We start from the raw sequence: 20,451 nt of genomic DNA on the forward strand, positions 1-20,451 counted from the left end.
TTTCAGTCACCAGTAGACATTGATTTTTGTTTTAATGTTATATTTTTGTAATGAAAACACACACTGGATTAATTTTATCTTTATAACCTGGTGATACGGTCTTTTATGTCTATAGCTACATCCGGGAAAGCTAAATAGCATGTACTGCGTCGACGTCATACATATTTTTCTGGCATGATATATAGTGCCTTATATATAGAACCAATATTATGTTGTTTAGAACTTAGATAAAACTTATGAATCTGTCATTCTCGAAAGTTCAGTGTTTACTATCACTGTCGTGATATCCACTACTGGACTATGGCATAGCAAATCTGTGTTCTATGTGTAACAACAGAGGATATAGGTAGTTTGGTCCTTTGATGTGTTGTCGTTGAAGCAGAGAAACGACAACTTTTCCAGGCTCCTTGTCCCAGTATCCCCCGAAAAGAGAACAACACGAATATACCACAGCCTCCCAAAATAGACATTCACACACCGCAACCTATTGGTGCATGGTAGGCCGTCCTTATATGACCCTGCCTGTTGATATGGCGTTAAAGCTAGTAAACAAAACCAATAGTGGTAGTGGGTTATTTGACTTTTCGGTGCTGACCTTAATTTAATTGACTACAAGATTGTATAAGTTGCGATTTTGATATTATTTCGTCGGCTGTCATCAGGTATTGACCACTGATCGGTGGTTTCTCTCCGTGTGTTCCGACTTTTCTCCACCATTTAAACCTGGTACGTCCTTAAATGGCACTGGCTGTTAATAGGACATTATACTTTTCAACAATAAATAATTCCTTTTTCAGATTTCGCTACCCTCCTGAACTACAAATTATGTATATTCTAACTCACAAATCATTACTAGCACGAAAACAAAGCTCCAACGTCAAACTATAGTAAATATACCTGGTTATTTCGAATATCGCATATAAATGAAATTTTTTTGGCTGACCTCAAAAATTACGGTTATACACGGCCTTTATGTCATCATTACAAAAGCAAAACTTAAAGAAACTGAGAAAAGGGAAATTTTAATTAACAATTACAAAATAAAGGACGGCCAAATCATCTCTCAACCTGAAGATTGTCTTTATCATTATCAGTCTTCTCATCGTCATCTACATCGTCGTACAAGTCTTCTGACTCGTACTTTATCTCCTCCATTAAATCTACCAGTTTCTCCACCAGCTCCTTCACACTGTAACACAAACTACATAATCATCACATCACGGCCTCCATGTATATAATAGGCATACTTACTCTATACAATGTTGAAGTTATATGTGCCGTAATTTTCATATTCAAGAATTTAGATGAGCTTTTTATATTTCATTTGCCATAAAAAAATTACCAACATTTTGAGAATAACAATACATACATTGCACAGGTTTTAATTTTACAAGTAAAATTCAGAGCTGAAAACGATTTTGGCAGTACTACCGAAAATCATAATTATTAAATTTACAACACTATGAAATGAGTACATATACGGTAGTGGTCTACCATTTCAGTTCACCTGTTTACAGTGTTATACGTATTATAATGTGATTTCTGTAGATTTATGTGTGCTTCAACCTAAACTATATAAGGCATAAAACAAGAATGTTACTATGCATAAGTGTTGTAACTAATGTATATGAGGCATCATACAGGTTTATCTGTCCATTTGAATGATTTCCATAGCTTTATTCATCAAACCTGGTGGTTTTCAATATATTTCTGCAGTAAATAACTCGTCAAAATATCCACCCAGTAATGGTACACATAACTATGACAAACAAGAGGTCCATCCAGTAATGGTACACATAACTATGACAAACAAGAGGTCCACCCAGTAATGGTACACATAACTATGACAAACAAGAGGTCCATCCAGTAATGGTACACATAACTATGACAAACAAGAGGTCCACCCAGTAATGATACACATAACTATGACAAACAAGAGGTCCATCCAGTAATGGTACACATAACTATGACAAATAAGAGGTCCATCCAGTAATGATACACATAACTATGACAAACAAGAGGTCCATCCAGTAATGGTACACATAACTATGACAAATAAGAGGTCCATCCAGTAATGGTACACATAACTATGACAAACAAGAGGTCCATCCAGTAATGGTACACATAACTATGACAAACAAGAGGTCCATCCAGTTATGGTACACATAACTATGACAAACAAGAGGTCCATCCAGTAATGGTACACATAACTATGACAAACAAGAGGTCCATCCAGTAATGGTACACATAACTATGACAAACAAGAGGTCCATCCAGTTATGGTACACATAACTATGACAAACAAGAGGTCCATCCAGTAATGGTACACATAACTATGACAAACAAGAGGTCCATCCAGTAATGGTACACATAACTATGACAAACAAGAGGTCCATCCAGTAATGGTACACATAACTATGACAAACAAGAGGTCCATCCAGTAATGGTACACATAACTATGACAAACAACGTCATGTTCAGGTCCATCCAGTAATGGTACACATAACTATGACAAACAAGAGGTCCATCCAGTAATGGTACACATAACTATGACAAACAAGAGGTCCATCCAGTAATGGTACACATAACTATGACAAACAAGAGGTCCATCCAGTAATGGTACACATAACTATGACAAACAAGAGGTCCATCCAGTAATGGTACACATAACTATGACAAACAAGAGGTCCATCCAGTAATGATACACATAACTATGACAAACAAGAGGTCCATCCAGTAATGGTACACATAACTATGACAAACAAGAGGTCCATCCAGTAATGGTACACATAACTATGACAAACAAGAGGTCCATCCAGTAATGGTACACATAACTATGACAAACAAGAGGTCCATCCAGTAATGGTACACATAACTATGACAAACAAGAGGTCCATCCAGTAATGGTACACATAACTATGACAAACAAGAGGTCCATCCAGTAATGGTACACATAAACTATGACAAACAAGAGGTCCATCCAGTTATGGTACACATAACTATGACAAACAAGAGGTCCATCCAGTTATGGTACACATAACTATGACAAACAAGAAGGTCCATCCAGTAATGATACACACTATGACAAACAAGACTCCAGTAATGTACACATAACTATGACAAACAAGAGGTCCATCCAGTAATGGTACACATAACTATGACAAACAAGAGGTCCATCCAGTAATGGTACACATAACTATGACAAACAAGAGGTCCATCCAGTAATGGTACACATAACTATGACAAACAAGAGGTCCATCCAGTAATGGTACACATAACTATGACAAACAAGAGGTCCATCCAGTAATGGTACACATAACTATGACAAACAAGAGGTCCATCCAGTAATGGTACACATAACTATGACAAACAAGAGGTCCATCCAGTAATGGTACACATAACTATGACAAACAAGAGGTCCATCCAGTAATGGTACACATAACTATGACAAACAAGAGGTCCATCCAGTAATGGTACACATAACTATGACAAACAAGAGGTCCATCCAGTAATGGTACACATAACTATGACAAACAAGAGGTCCATCCAGTAATGGTACACATAACTATGACAAACAAGAGGTCCATCCAGTAATGGTACACATAACTATGACAAACAAGAGGTCCATCCAGTAATGGTACACATAACTATGACAAACAAGAGGTCCATCCAGTAATGGTACACATAACTATGACAAACAAGAGGTCCATCCAGTAATGGTACACATAACTATGACAAACAAGAGGTCCATCCAGTAATGGTACACATAACTATGACAAACAAACAAGATGGTCCATCCAGTAATGGTACACATAACTATGACAAACAAGAGGTCCATCCAGTAATGGTACACATAACTATGACAAACAAGAGGTCCATCCAGTAATGGTACACATAACTATGACAAACAAGAGGTCCATCCAGTAATGGTACACATAACTATGACAAACAAGAGGTCCATCCAGTAATGATACACATAACTATGACAAACAAGAGGTCCATCCAGTAATGGTACACATAACTATGACAAACAAGAGGTCCATCCAGTAATGGTACACATAACTATGACAAACAAGAGGTCCATCCAGTAATGGTACACATAACTATGACAAACAAAGAGGTCCATCCAGTAATGGATACACATAACTATGACAAACAAGAGGTCCATCCAGTAATGATACACATAACTATGACAAACAAGAGGTCCATCCAGTAATGGTACACATAACTATGACAAACAAGAGGTCCATCCAGTAATGGTACACATAACTATGACAAACAAGAGGTCCATCCAGTAATGGTACACATAACTATGACAAACAAGAGGTCCATCCAGTAATGGTACACATAACTATGACAAACAAGAGGTCCATCCAGTAATGGTACACATAACTATGACAAACAAGAGGTCCATCCAGTAATGATACACATAACTATGACAAACAAGAGGTCCATCCAGTAATGGTACACATAACTATGACAAACAAGAGGTCCATCCAGTAATGATACACATAACTATGACAAACAAGAGGTCCATCCAGTAATGATACACATAACTATGATAAACAAGAGGTCCATCCAGTAATGATACACATAACTATGATAAACAAGAGGTCCATCAGTTATGGTACACATAACTATGACAAACAAGAGGTCCATCCAGTAATGGTACACATAACTATGACAAACAAGAGGTCCATCCAGTAATGGTACACATAACTATGACAAACAAGAGGTCCATCCAGTAATGATACACATAACTATGACAAACAAGAGGTCCATCCAGTAATGGTACACATAACTATGACAAACAAGAGGTCCATCCAGTAATGGTACACATAACTATGACAAACAAGAGGTCCATCCAGTAATGATACACATAACTATGACAAACAAGAGGTCCATCCAGTAATGGTACACATAACTATGACAAACAAGAGGTCCATCCAGTTATGGTACATGTACACATAACTATGACAAACAAGAGGTCCATCCAGTAATGGTACACATAACTATGACAAACAAGAGGTCCATCCAGTAATGGTACACATAACTATGACAAACAAGAGGTCCATCCAGTAATGGTACACATAACTATGACAAACAAGAGGTCCATCCAGTAATGGTACACATAACTATGACAAACAAGAGGTCCATCCAGTAATGGTACACATAACTATGACAAACAAGAGGTCCATCCAGTAATGGTACACATAACTATGACAAACAAGAGGTCCATCCAGTAATGGTACACATAACTATGACAAACAAGAGGTCCATCCAGTAATGGTACACATAACTATGACAAACAAGAGGTCCATCCAGTTATGGTACACATAACTATGACAAACAAGAGGTCCATCCAGTAATGGTACACATAACTATGACAAACAAGAGGTCCATCCAGTAATGGTACACATAACTATGACAAACAAGAGGTCCATCCAGTAATGATACACATAACTATGACAAACAAGAGGTCCATCCAGTAATGGTACACATAACTATGACAAACAAGAGGTCCATCCAGTAATGGTACACATAACTATGACAAACAAGAGGTCCAGTAATGGTACACATAACTATGACAAACAAGAGGTCCATCCAGTAATGATACACATAACTATGACAAACAAGAGGTCCATCCAGTAATGATACACATAACTATGACAAACAAGAGGTCCATCCAGTTATGGTACACATAACTATGACAAACAAGAGGTCCATCCAGTAATGGTACACATAACTATGACAAACAAGAGGTCCATCCAGTAATGGTACACATAACTATGACAAACAAGAGGTCCATCCAGTAATGGTACACATAACTATGACAAACAAGAGGTCCATCCAGTAATGGTACACATAACTATGACAAACAAGAGGTCCATCCAGTAATGGTACACATAACTATGACAAACAAGAGGTCCATCCAGTAATGGTACACATAACTATGACAAACAAGAGGTCCATCCAGTAATGGTACACATAACTATGACAAACAAGAGGTCCATCCAGTAATGGTACACATAACTATGACAAACAAGAGGTCCATCCAGTATGGTACACATAACTATGACAAACAAGAGGTCCATCCAGTAATGGTACACATAACTATGACAAACAAGAGGTCCATCCAGTAATGGTACACATAACTATGACAAACAAGAGGTCCATCCAGTAATGGTACACATAACTATGACAAACAAGAGGTCCATCCAGTAATGGTATGGTACACATAACTATGACAAACAAGAGGTCCATCCAGTAATGGTACACATAACTATGACAAACAAGAGGTCCATCCAGTAATGGTACACATAACTATGACAAACAAGAGGTCCATCCAGTAATGGTACACATAACTATGACAAACAAGAGGTCCATCCAGTAATGGTACACATAACTATGACAAACAAGAGGTCCATCCAGTAATGGTACACATAACTATGACAAACAAGAGGTCCATCCAGTAATGGTACACATAACTATGACAAACAAGAGGTCCATCCAGTAATGGTACACATAACTATGACAAACAAGAGGTCCATCCAGTAATGTACACATAACTATGACAAACAAGAGGTCCATCCAGTAATGGTACACATAACTATGACAAACAAGAGGTCCATCCAGTAATGATACACATAACTATGACAAACAAGAGGTCCAGAAAACAGCCATCCAGTAATGGTACACATAACTATGACAAACAAGAGGTCCATCCAGTAATGGTACACATAACTATGACAAACAAAGGTCTCCAGTAATGGTACACATAACTATGACAAACAAGAGGTCCATCCAGTAATGATACACATAACTATGACAAACAAGAGGTCCATCCAGTAATGGTACACATAACTATGAAAACAAGAGGTCCATCCAGTAATGGTACACATAACTATGACAAACAAGAGGTCCATCCAGTAATGGTACACATAACTATGACAAACAAGAGGTCCATCCAGTAATGGTACACATAACTATGACAAACAAGAGGTCCATCCAGTAATGATACACATAACTATGATAAACAAGAGGTCCATCCAGTAATGATACACATAACTATGATAAACAAGAGGTCCATCCAGTTATGGTACACATAACTATGACAAACAAGAGGTCCACCAGTAATGGTACACATAACTATGACAAACAAGAGGTCCATCCAGTAATGGTACACATAACTATGACAAACAAGAGGTCCATCCAGTAATGATACACATAACTATGACAAACAAGAGGTCCATCCAGTTATGGTACACATAACTATGACAAACAAGAGGTCCATCCAGTAACGGTACACATAACTATGACAAACAAGAGGTCCATCCAGTTATGGTACACATAACTATGACAAACCAGAGGTCCATCCAGTTATGGTACACATAACTATGAAAACAAGAGGTCCATCCAGTAATGGTACACATAACTATGATAAACAAGAGGTCCATCCAGTTATGGTACACATAACTATGACAAACAAGAGGTCCATCCAGTTATGGTACACATAACTATGACAAACAAACATCCAAGAGGTACACAACATCAACAAGAGGTCCACATATGGTACACATAACTATGACAAACAAGAGGTCCATCCAGTAATGGTACACATAACTATGACAAACAAGAGGTCCATCCAGTAATGGTACACATAACTATGACAAACAAGAGGTCCATCCAGTAATGGTACACATAACTATGACAAACAAGGTCCATCCAGTAATGTACACATAACTATGACAAAAGAGGTCCATCCAGTAATGGTACACATAACTATGACAAACAAGAGGTCCATCCAGTAATGGTACACATAACTATGACAAACAAGAGGTCCATCCAGTTAATGGTACACATAACTATGACAAACAAGAGGTCCATCCAGTAATGGTACACATAACTATGACAAACAGAGGTCCATCCAGTTAATGGTACACATAACTATGACAAACCAAGAGGTCCATCCAGTAATGGTACACATAACTATGACAAACAAGAGGTCCATCCAGTAATGGTACACATAACTATGACAAACAAGAGGTCCATCCAGTTAATGGTACACATAACTATGACAAACAAGAGGTCCATCCAGTAATGGTACACATAACTATGACAAACAAGAGGTCCATCCAGTAATGGTACACATAACTATGACAAACAAGAGGTCCATCCAGTAATGGTACACATAACTATGACAAACAAGAGGTCCATCCAGTAATGGTACACATAACTATGACAAACAAGAGGTCCATCCAGTAATGGTACACATAACTATGACAAACAAGAGGTCCATCCAGTAATGGTACACATAACTATGACAAATAAGAGGTCCATCCAGTAATGGTACACATAACTATGACAAACAGAGGTCCATCCAGTAATGGTACACATAACTATGACAAACAAGAGGTCCATCCAGTAACGGTACACATAACTATGACAAACAAGAGGTCCACCCAGTAATGGTACACATAACTATGACAAACAAGAGGTCCATCCAGTTATGGTACACATAACTATGACAAATTTGAGGTCATGTTCTGCTGACCTTTGCTGACCTTTGCTTTTACCAATCAAATTGTAACTTATACTTTTTAAATTGACATAGGTTCATGATAACATCTGGGAGATTTTATTGTTGACATAGAAAACTCAAACTGATCACAGTCGGTAACATGGAAATGAAGTATTAGAGAAGGTTTCTAATTTGTTAAAAAAAAACCACCCCACAGTGTTAATTTAATACTCAGATCTCCAATTCCGTCAAAGATCACTAATATATCATATGTCAAAGAAATATTTCCAACACATAAACATCTTCCCACCATTGAAATATTCCATTAATGATAAATCTCGGGCATACTTTTAGACCTCGGCTTATAAACAAAATTATCAGCTGAATTCCATTTTTTTTTAAATTACAGTACTACCATTGGACTTTTGACCTTCTGTTTCTGATATATTGTTGATTCACATTAGAATATATGTACCTAATTGGGCGAATGTTTACATGCTGTTTTTTCTTTAGTAATGTATTGGAAGCCATCAAGTCTGATGAATTAAGCTGAGATAATCATTCAAATGAACAGAGAGACATGCATGATGCCTTCTAAACATAAGTTACAACACAGAATTTATGCATTGTAAAGTGTTTATTATGCTTTATGTATTTATGGATATACTAACAACACTGTAGAACTGTGAAATGGAATTACAGACCACAACTTCTTTTATAGGCTGTCCGTATGTTCTCATTTCACTTCATTGAAAATGGAAAATACTGAATTTTGGCAGTTTTCAGCTATTACTTGTATTTGCAACATTAAAACCTATGCATTGTAAGTATTGTAATTCTCAAAATGTTCGTAAGTTTTGGCGGTGAATATGACATTAAAAGCTATTTTTGATTAGTGAGTATGAAAATTACGGCACCGTATAACATATAACACAGTAAAATGAACATGGCCTCTGTGGAATTATAGACCAAATATATACAATTGATACAGTTTGAAGGACGATTGTGCATGACACCTCCCCAGGGATGTACATGTAACTACACGTAATACCAGTAGCCCTGTACGTGGGTACAGGGTACAGGTTACTACATTATAAATACAATCCCCTAGGTAATATGTTATTTACTCCCGATCTCGTCTGGCTAAGATATAATAACATGGCAATATGTTATTTACCCTAGGTCTCGTCTGCTAAGATACAATAACATGGCAATATGTTATTTACCCTAGGTCTCGTCTGCTAAGATACAATAACATGGCAATATGTTATTTACCCTAGGTCTCGTCTGCTAAGATACAATAACATGGCAATATGTTATTTTCCCTTGATCACATCTCGCTAAGATACAATGACATGGCAATATGTTATTTACCCCAGATCTCGTCTCGCTAAGATACAATAACATGGCAATATGCTATTTACCCTTGATCTCGTCTGCTAAGATACAATAACATGTAAATATGTTATTTACCCTAGGTCTCGTCTGCTAAGATACAATAACATGTAAATATGTTATTTACCCCAGATCTTGTCTGCTTAGATACAATAACATGGCAATGTGTTATTTACCCTAGATCTCGTCTGCTAAGATACAATAACATGGCAATATGTTATTTACCCTAGATCTCGTCTGCTAAGATACAATAACATGGCAATATGTTATTTACCCCAGATCTCGTCTCGCTAAGATACAATAACATGGCAATATGCTATTTACCCCGGATCTCGTCTGCTAAGATACAATAACATGGCAATAGGTTATTTACGCCAGATCTCGTCTGATAAGATACAATAACATGACAATAGGTTATTTACCCTAGATTTCGTCTCGCTAAGATACAATAACATGGCAATATGTTATTTACCCCAGATCTCGTCTGGCTAAGATACAATTACATGGCAATATGTTATTTACCCCAGATCTCGTCTGGCTAAGATACAATAACATGGCAATATGTTATTTACTCCCGATCTCGTCTGCTAAGATACAATAGCATGGCAATATGTTATTTACCTTAGATCTCGTCTGATAAGATACAATAACATGACAATAGGTTATTTACCCTACATTTCGTCTCGCTAAGATACAATAACATGGCAATATGTTATTTACCCCAGATCTCGTCTCGCTAAGATACAATAACATGGCAATATGCTATTTACCCTTGATCTCGTCTGCTAAGATACAATAACATGGCAATATGTTATTTACCCTAGATCTCGTCTGCTAAGATACAATAACATGTAAATATGTTATTTACCCCAGATCTTGTCTGCTTAGATACAATAACATGGCAATGTGTTATTTACCCTAGATCTCGTCTGCTAAGATACAATAACATGGCAATAGGTTATTTACCCCAGATCTCGTCTGATAAGATACAATAACATGACAATAGGTTATTTACCCTAGATCTCGTCTGCTAAGATACAATAACATGGCAATATGTTATTTACCCTAGATCTCGTCTGCTAAGATACAATAACATGGCAATATGTTATTTACCCTAGATCTCGTCTGCTAAGATACAATAACATGGCAATATGTTATTTACCCTAGATCTCGTCTGCTAAGATACAATAACATGTAAATATGTTATTTACCCCAGATCTTGTCTGCTTAGATACAATAACATGGCAATGTGTTATTTACCCTAGATCTCGTCTGCTAAGATACAATAACATGGCAATAGGTTATTTACCCCAGATCTCGTCTGCTAAGATACAATAACATGGCAATATGTTATTTACCCCAGATCTCGTCTCGCTAAGATACAATAACATGGCAATATGTTATTTACTCCTGATCTCGTCTGCTAAGATACAATAACATGGCAATAGGTTATTTACCCCAGATCTCGTCTGATAAGATACAATAACATGACAATAGGTTATTTACCCTAGATTTCGTCTCGCTAAGATACAATAACATGGCAATATGTTATTTACCCCAGATCTCGTCTGGCTAAGATACAATTACATGGCAATATGTTATTTACCCCAGATCTCGTCTGGCTAAGATACAATAACATGGCAATATGTTATTTACTCCCGATCTCGTCTGCTAAGATACAATAGCATGGCAATATGTTATTTACCTTAGATCTCGTCTGATAAGATACAATAACATGACAATAGGTTATTTACCCTACATTTCGTCTCGCTAAGATACAATAACATGGCAATATGTTATTTACCCCAGATCTCGTCTCGCTAAGATACAATAACATGGCAATATGCTATTTACCCTTGATCTCGTCTGCTAAGATACAATAACATGGCAATATGTTATTTACCCTAGATCTCGTCTGCTAAGATACAATAACATGTAAATATGTTATTTACCCCAGATCTTGTCTGCTTAGATACAATAACATGGCAATGTGTTATTTACCCTAGATCTCGTCTGCTAAGATACAATAACATGGCAATAGGTTATTTACCCCAGATCTCGTCTGATAAGATACAATAACATGACAATAGGTTATTTACCCTAGATTTCGTCTCGCTAAGATACAATAACATGGCAATATGTTATTTACCCTAGATCTCGTCTGCAAAGATACAATAACATGGCAATATGTTATTTACCCTAGATCTCGTCTGCTAAGATACAATAACATGGCAATATGTTATTTACCCTAGATCTCGTCTGCTAAGATACAATAACATGTAAATATGTTATTTACCCCAGATCTTGTCTGCTTAGATACAATAACATGGCAATGTGTTATTTACCCTAGATCTCGTCTGCTAAGATACAATAACATGGCAATAGGTTATTTACCCCAGATCTCGTCTGCTAAGATACAATAACATGGCAATATGTTATTTACCCCAGATCTCGTCTCGCTAAGATACAATAACATGGCAATATGTTATTTACTCCTGATCTCGTCTGCTAAGATACAATAACATGGCAATAGGTTATTTACCCCAGATCTCGTCTGATAAGATACAATAACATGACAATAGGTTATTTACCCTAGATTTCGTCTCGCTAAGATACAATAACATGGCAATATGCTATTTACCCCAGATCTCGTCTGCTAAGATACAATAACATGGCAATAGGTTATTTACCCCAGATCTCGTCTGATAAGATACAATAACATGACAATAGGTTATTTACCCTAGATTTCGTCTCGCTAAGATACAATAACATGGCAATATGCTATTTACCCCAGATCTCGTCTGCTAAGATACAATAACATGGCAATAGGTTATTTACCCCAGATCTCGTCTCGCTAAGATACAATAACATGGCAATATGCTATTTACCCCAGATCTCGTCTGCTAAGATACAATAACATGGCAATAGGTTATTTACGCCAGATCTCGTCTGATAAGATACAATAACATGACAATAGGTTATTTACCCTAGATTTCGTCTCGCTAAGATACAATAACATGGCAATATGTTATTTACCCCAGATCTCGTCTGGCTAAAATACAATTACATGGCAATATGTTATTTACCCCAGATCTCGTCTGGCTAAGAAACAATAACATGGCAATATGTTATTTACTCCCGATCTCGTCTGCTAAGATACAATAGCATGGCAATATGTTATTTACCTTAGATCTCGTCTGATAAGATACAATAACATGACAATAGGTTATTTACCCTAGATCTCGTCTCGCTAAGATACAATAACATGGCAATATGTTTATTACCCCAGATCTCGTCTCGCTAAGATACAATAACATGGCAATATGCTATTTACCCTTGATCTCGTCTGCTAAGATACAATAACATGTAAATATGTTATTTACCCTAGGTCTCGTCTGCTAAGATACAATAACATGTAAATATGTTATTTACCCCAGATCTTGTCTGCTTAGATACAATAACATGGCAATGTGTTATTTACCCTAGATCTCGTCTGCTAAGATACAATAACATGGCAATAGGTTATTTACCCCAGATCTCGTCTGATAAGATACAATAACATGACAATAGGTTATTTACCCTAGATTTCGTCTCGCTAAGATACAATAACATGGCAATATGTTATTTACCCCAGATCTCGTCTGGCTAAGATACAATTACATGGCAATATGTTATTTACCCCAGATCTCGTCTGGCTAAGATACAATAACATGGCAATATGTTATTTACTCCCGATCTCGTCTGCTAAGATACAATAACATGGCAATAGGTTATTTACCCCAGATCTCGTCTGATAAGATACAATAACATGACATTAGGTTATTTACCCTAGATTTCGTCTCGCTAAGATACAATAACATGGCAATATGTTATTTACCCCAGATCTCGTCTCGCTAAGATACAATAACATGGCAATATGCTATTTACCCTTGATCTCGTCTGCTAAGAAACAATAACATGTAAATATGTTATTTACCCCAGATCTCGTCTGCTAAGATACAATAACATGGCAATGTGTTATTTACCCTAGATCTCGTCTCGCTAAGATACAATAACATGGCAATATGTTATTTACCCTAGGTCTCGTCTGCTAAGATACAATAACATGTAAATATGTTATTTACCCCAGATCTTGTCTGCTTAGATACAATAACATGGCAATGTGTTATTTACCCTAGATCTCGTCTGCTAAGATACAATAACATGGCAATATGTTATTTACCCTAGATCTCGTCTGCTAAGATACAATAACATGGCAATATGTTATTTACCCCAGATCTCGTCTCGCTAAGATACAATAACATGGCAATATGCTATTTACCCCAGATCTCGTCTGCTAAGATACAATAACATGGCAATAGGTTATTTACCCCAGATCTCGTCTGATAAGATACAATAACATGACAATAGGTTATTTACCTTAGATCTCGTCTGCTAAGATACAATAACATGGCAATATGTTATTTACCCTAGATCTCGTCTGCTAAGATACAATAACATGGCAATATGTTATTTACCCCAGATCTCGTCTCGCTAAGATACAATAACATGGCAATATGCTATTTACCCTAGATCTCGTCTGCTAAGATACAATAACATGGCAATACATATGTAGGTTATTTACCCCAGATCTCGTCTGATAAGATACAATAACATGACAATAGGTTATTTACCCTAGATTTCGTCTCGCTAAGATACAATAACATGGCAATATGTTATTTACCCCAGATCTCGTCTGGCTAAGATACAATTACATGGCAATATGTTATTTACCCCAGATCTCGTCTGGCTAAGATACAATAACATGGCAATATGTTATTTACTCCCGATCTCGTCTGCTAAGATACAATAACATGGCAATATGTTATTTACCTTAGATCTCGTCTGCTAAGATACAATAACATGGCAATATGTTATTTACCCTAGATCTCGTCTGCTAAGATACAATAACATGGCAATATGTTATTTACCCTAGATCTCGTCTGCTAAGATACAATAACATGGCAATATGTTATTTACCCTAGGTCTCGTCTGCTAAGATACAATAACATGGCAATATGTTATTTACTCTAGGTCTCGTCTGCTAAGATACAATAACATGGCAATATGTTATTTACTCTAGGTCTCGTCTGGCTAAGATACAATAACATGGCAATATGTTATTTACCCCAGATCTCGTCTGCTAAGATACAATAACATGGCAATATGTTATTTACCCTAGATCTCGTCTGCTAAGATACAATAGCATGGCAATATGTTATTTACCCTAGAACTGTCTGCTAAGATACAATAACATGATATATACCCCAGATCTCGTCTGCTAGAGGCCCGGTCCCACCGAAGAGCGGATTAATTACGGTTGAATTTAGTTTACAAATTTTGGCCGTTCGTTGTCACCCGCAACAAAAATGGTTGAAAATAACAAATTTTTATGTACAAATTACGGATACGTTAATAACATTCTGCGAATTTATTACGAACATATGCGGATATTTCACGAATAAAAACGAATACGATAACGGATGCTCTCCCGTGAGGGGTAATCGGTAAGATTATAATCCAACAATGCGGATACGTAACAAACAATTACAAATATATAACGCAATTATTGATGAACCAGATCGGAAGTATTGCGATTGTTACGGAAATATTACGAATCTATTAATAATGCATTGCGCAGATGTAGCGGAAAGAACGGTTGCATTGCGCATGTTGGGGATCTGAATTACGGTAGGAAAAGAAGCACACTCGGGCCTTTCGTGATCGTTTTTCACAACAACACGACTGCAACAAAGATAAGCAAGCTGCAACTTTCATCCTACATCCTCCAGATACAAAGAAGGTCCAGTCTGCTTCAAATTCAAATCAAAGCAAAAAACTTTTTCTTTTCTGTCTTTGAATTAATTTCATGACTTGAACAATTTGATTGATATGTTGTTGGATACCATTGTTATGTTGCATTGGTATTATTGCCGATGACCCATTATTACACCTGTACTTCTCGACGGACTGGAAATAATAGATAAATATGTCGATTTTTGCCATATTTATACAGTAGTTTTGGTTTACGCAACACGTTTGTTATACATTCGCAAATTATTCCCAAATCAAATGCAAAACAGACGCAATACAAACGCTGAACTCAATATGCATTAGCTACAAATTATTTTAATTCGTGATGTCAACGTGATAGGTACGTTATACATTCGTTTTACACACTGTCCCAGTTCGCTATAAATCCACAAAACCCTGTCAGTTGCCGATATTAACGAATAACAGCGAATATACAGCGCATGTAATAAGCATGTATTGAGTATAGATTGCGTGCAAATAGCGTATCTAATGCGAATGATTTCCGCAATCAAAATTTTGTGCAGTTTAAAAATCCTGGGAACGGAAAAGCACGCCATTGCGGATAATTAAGGACGTGTGCGGATGTTGGGCGACAGATACAAGTACGATTTACGAATATTGCGTATGTTCAGCGAATATCAGCCAATTTTGTGCGCAATGCATTCGCAAATCTTCCGTACAGGAACGGTCCCACTGAAGAACGGATTAATTACGGATGAATTTAGTTTATAAATTTTGGCCGCTCGTTGTCATCCGCAACAAAATTGGCTTAAAATAACAAATTTTCAAGTACAAATTACGGATGTATTAATAACATTCTGCGAATTTATTACGAACAAATGCGGATATTTCACGAATACAAGCGAATATGATTACGGACACTCTCCCGTGAGGTGTACAATCGGTAAGATTATCCAACAATGCGGATACGTAACAAACAATTACGAATACATAACGCATATATTGAGAAAACAGATCGGAAGTATTGCGATTGTTACGGAAATATTACGAATCTATTAATAATGCATTGCGCAGATGTAGCGGAAAGAACGGTTGAATTGCGCATGTTGGGGATCTGAATTACGGTAGGAAAAGAAGCACACTCGGGCCTTTCGTGATCGTTTTTCACAACAACACGACTGCAACAAAGATAAGCAAGCTGCAACTTTCATCCTACATCCTCCAGATACAAAGAAGGTCCAGTCTGCTTCAAATTTAAATCAAAGCAAAAAACTTTTTCTATTCTGTCTTTGAATTAATTTCATGACTTGAACAATTTGATTGATATGTTGTTGGATACCATTGTTATGTTGCATTGGTATTATTGCCGATGACCCATTATTACACCTGTACTTCTCGACGGACTGGAAATAATAGATAAATATGTCAATTTTTGCCATATTTATACAGTAGTTTGGGTTTACGCAACACGTTTGTTATACATTCGCAAATTATTCGCAAATCAAATGCAAAACAGACGTAATACAAACGCTGAACTCAATATGCATTCGCTACAAATTATTTTAATTCGTGATGTCAACGAATGGGGACGTGTGCGGATGTTGGGCGACATATACAAGAACAATTACGAATATTGCGGATGTTGGGCGACATATACAAGAACAATTACGAATATTGCGTATGTTCAGCGAATATCAGCCAATTTTGTGCGCATACATTCGCAAATCTTCCTAAACGCCAGTGGGACCGGGCTTTTAAGATACAATAACCTGATTATATTACCTCTGTTTGAGTTGAGCGTCCTCTACTCGATGCTGTTCCTCTGTTGGATGGTCTACAAGGTTCTGACGTGTCATCTGTAGTTTGGCCGTCTAATAAAAAGGTTCACAATATTACATATTCTGTATTTGCAGTTTACACAGTTATCTGCCCTTGGGTATATATTTCCGAAGATTACCGGAAATTTCTCCGAGGGGATCCGATTGGGTATTGACTGTCATATGCTTGTGAGCTTATAATTACGTAATGATTTTCAGAGAAAGCGAAGTGAATTTCGCTCATTAATATTTTTCATATCTTTGTTGTTCACTGGTGTATGAACGAGATTTTTGACAGATATTTTAAATGACGTGTGTCTTGCTGAAATATATCAAAAAAGCCATTCATACACAAGTGAACAACATTTACATTTCGACAGGCTTTTCGTAACAATACAATGAGATTAATTTGTATCTAGAACTGATTGGATAATGGTTAATTTTGACTGGCCTTTGGTTATAAACTTTTTTTGTAAAATGACAATGAATTTATGTTCGTTCAGTGCTTTGGGAGAACAAGTAGAAAATGTAAATTGCTTACGGACGCAGACGACGGACAAAAGACGATTAGAATACATGACAAGAGGTTGCGTCTCGAATCACCTAATAAAATACCATGCCGTAATATTACTTACATTCTCCAGTTTGGACTGCTCGGCGTCCTGTACTTTACGTAGCAAACTGGCCAGAGGGACACGGTTATGGACAGTTTGTAGCTGGTGTATGATCGAGATGATGTCCTTTGATATTTTATTGAATGTTTCCGTGATTTCGTGTACCAGCTGTCTGTACAAGTTGAAGTTGTAGTTTGGCGATCCATTAAGATAGGCCTTAAAGCCCCTAAGATATACAAAAATGTCTTCGTATTAATTGATAGAAAGGGTTCTTCGTAAAAATGAGTTTGATAATTGTGATAAACTTACTATAAATACAACACTTAACATTGATTCATTAGCAAATTACATGTTTGTTTGTTTGATTAATTAACGTCCTATCAACAGCTATGGTCATGTAAGGACGGTCTCCCATGTAGGTGTTGTGTTGCGTGTATGTTGTGCGAGGTGCGTGTTTTGGGAGACTGTAGTATATTCATGTTGTGTCTTCTTGTATAGTGGACCTGTTGCCTTTTTATAGTGCTATATCACTGAAGCATGCCGCCGAAGACACCAAGCAACACAACCCCGGTCACATTAATGTACTGACAATTGTATTAACGCGGGTCGTTTTATACATGTACATGTATTTAAACATCACGTCGTGGAAATAAACTTTGATATACGTATAATGTATACGTTGGGGGATTAGTATAAGACTTTCTATGTTAAAAATCTATACAAATAAAATCTCTCAGATCTCGTGCTTGTAATCTTGATGTAAGGGAGGCAACTCTTACATGCTTATACAATATACAAGTGCACCATGATTTTGTGTGGTCGTGCTTTGACAGTAGAACTATAACCATACACACAAACACTCACGCATACTTACTCTTCAAATAACTGATACGTTTGCACTCTTTCCTCTTGAAGCAGATAGAATCTTTTCATGAGGTCTCGGGGACAGCACGACTTCACGTTGTTAGACCCGTCCTGTTGTACTCGCTCTTCAGCAGCCATATTCACTGGATTTCCTATTATTCATATGCCCGAGTCGATTGAAATATCCTAAAGTACATACTACATATAACAAGAATAGCTGCTTCCCTCTCCTAAGTCACAAATTGAAGTTTAACATGACACTCTAAGACTATCCACAACAGAATCGCCAGGTCATCCACATGTCATTGTTTACTTCCGGTTTTCTGTCCTAGTAAATCAGAGTTATTCCCCTTCATACAGAACGAACAAATTGACTGAAGGTAAGGCCTTGAAGGGCGCAGCCATATGTTTTGATATGAATCATGCACGTATGGTGGCCCGTTAGTGCCATTTACTAATATCGCAATATCGCCCTCTCAACTTAGGTCGACAACGCGAGATCGCGACAACTCGACGGCGACAACGCGACAACTCGACGGCGACGCTCGACAACTCGACGGCGACGCTCGACAACCCGACGGCGACAGAGCGATATTTTCGCCGATATTATCGAGCGTCGCCGTCGAGTTGTCGCGTTGTCGAGCGTCGCGTAAATTATGGACATGCGTATTACACAATTAAGCGCCCAACTGATCGAGTGTTGTCTGGCGGCGTGGTCAAAATGGCTTCCAACACAGAAGGTAGACTAAGTGTTTTGCTAGTCATTTACTTTATTTTTGACTTTTTTTCTCTCTAAGAAACACTACAGTATGAATAATACACTATTACAGTACATGAATATATTTTCCATGTTCCATACTAATCGAGCTAATATGTTAGCGTTTTAGCACCACGTGTTTTAGACCTGCCCTAGTTAGGCCTAGGCCTACTAAGAGTCATGTTTCTGCTACGGTGGTGTAGGATGATTATTCTCCCAAATTGTATTACAATTTATTATCATGCATGGGCCTAGTGGGTTAAATCAGCCCCAATATATATCTATTTTAGGGTTATATACCATTGTATACATGTGTGCTTCTGATGGATGAGGCACCGTGACCCACATGATCTATGGTTATTTTACCACAGGAGTGTTTGACGTTCTATAGTATTTAAGGGTATATATTTATACTATATATTATTGACAGAACGTCAAACTCCTGTGGTTTTGGACGGGGTGGGGGGAGGGGGTGGTGGGGGGGGGGGGGGGGTGTTGTTAACACCGGACATATAATGAGATATTTGAGATTATAACCTTAACGCCAGCATATAATGACAGTATAACCTTAACACCAGACATATAATGACAATGACAATATAACCTTAATGCCAGACATATAATGACAGTATAACCTTAACACCAGACATATAATGACAGTATAACCTT

General features: G+C 37.2%; 1 protein-coding gene across 1 annotated transcript; it reads right to left on the bottom strand.

Moving 5' to 3' along the window:
* Window positions 1-1,001: 1,001 nt before the first annotated feature.
* On the bottom strand, window positions 1,002-19,532 carry LOC138325603 (required for excision 1-B domain-containing protein-like). The gene is made up of 4 exons (XM_069271373.1): window positions 19,036-19,532; window positions 18,183-18,387; window positions 17,513-17,601; window positions 1,002-1,189 (listed from the first exon to the last, which is right to left on the bottom strand). The coding sequence occupies exons 1-4, from the start codon at window positions 19,161-19,163 to the stop codon at window positions 1,057-1,059; spliced, it is 555 nt and encodes a 184-aa protein (XP_069127474.1). The 5' UTR covers window positions 19,164-19,532; the 3' UTR covers window positions 1,002-1,056.
* Between the last annotated feature and the right edge of the window lie 919 nt (window positions 19,533-20,451).

The sequence above is a fragment of the Argopecten irradians genome, chromosome 6 (assembly GCF_041381155.1).
Source record: "Argopecten irradians isolate NY chromosome 6, Ai_NY, whole genome shotgun sequence".
In the NCBI taxonomy this organism is placed as follows: Eukaryota; Metazoa; Mollusca; class Bivalvia; order Pectinida; family Pectinidae; genus Argopecten; species Argopecten irradians.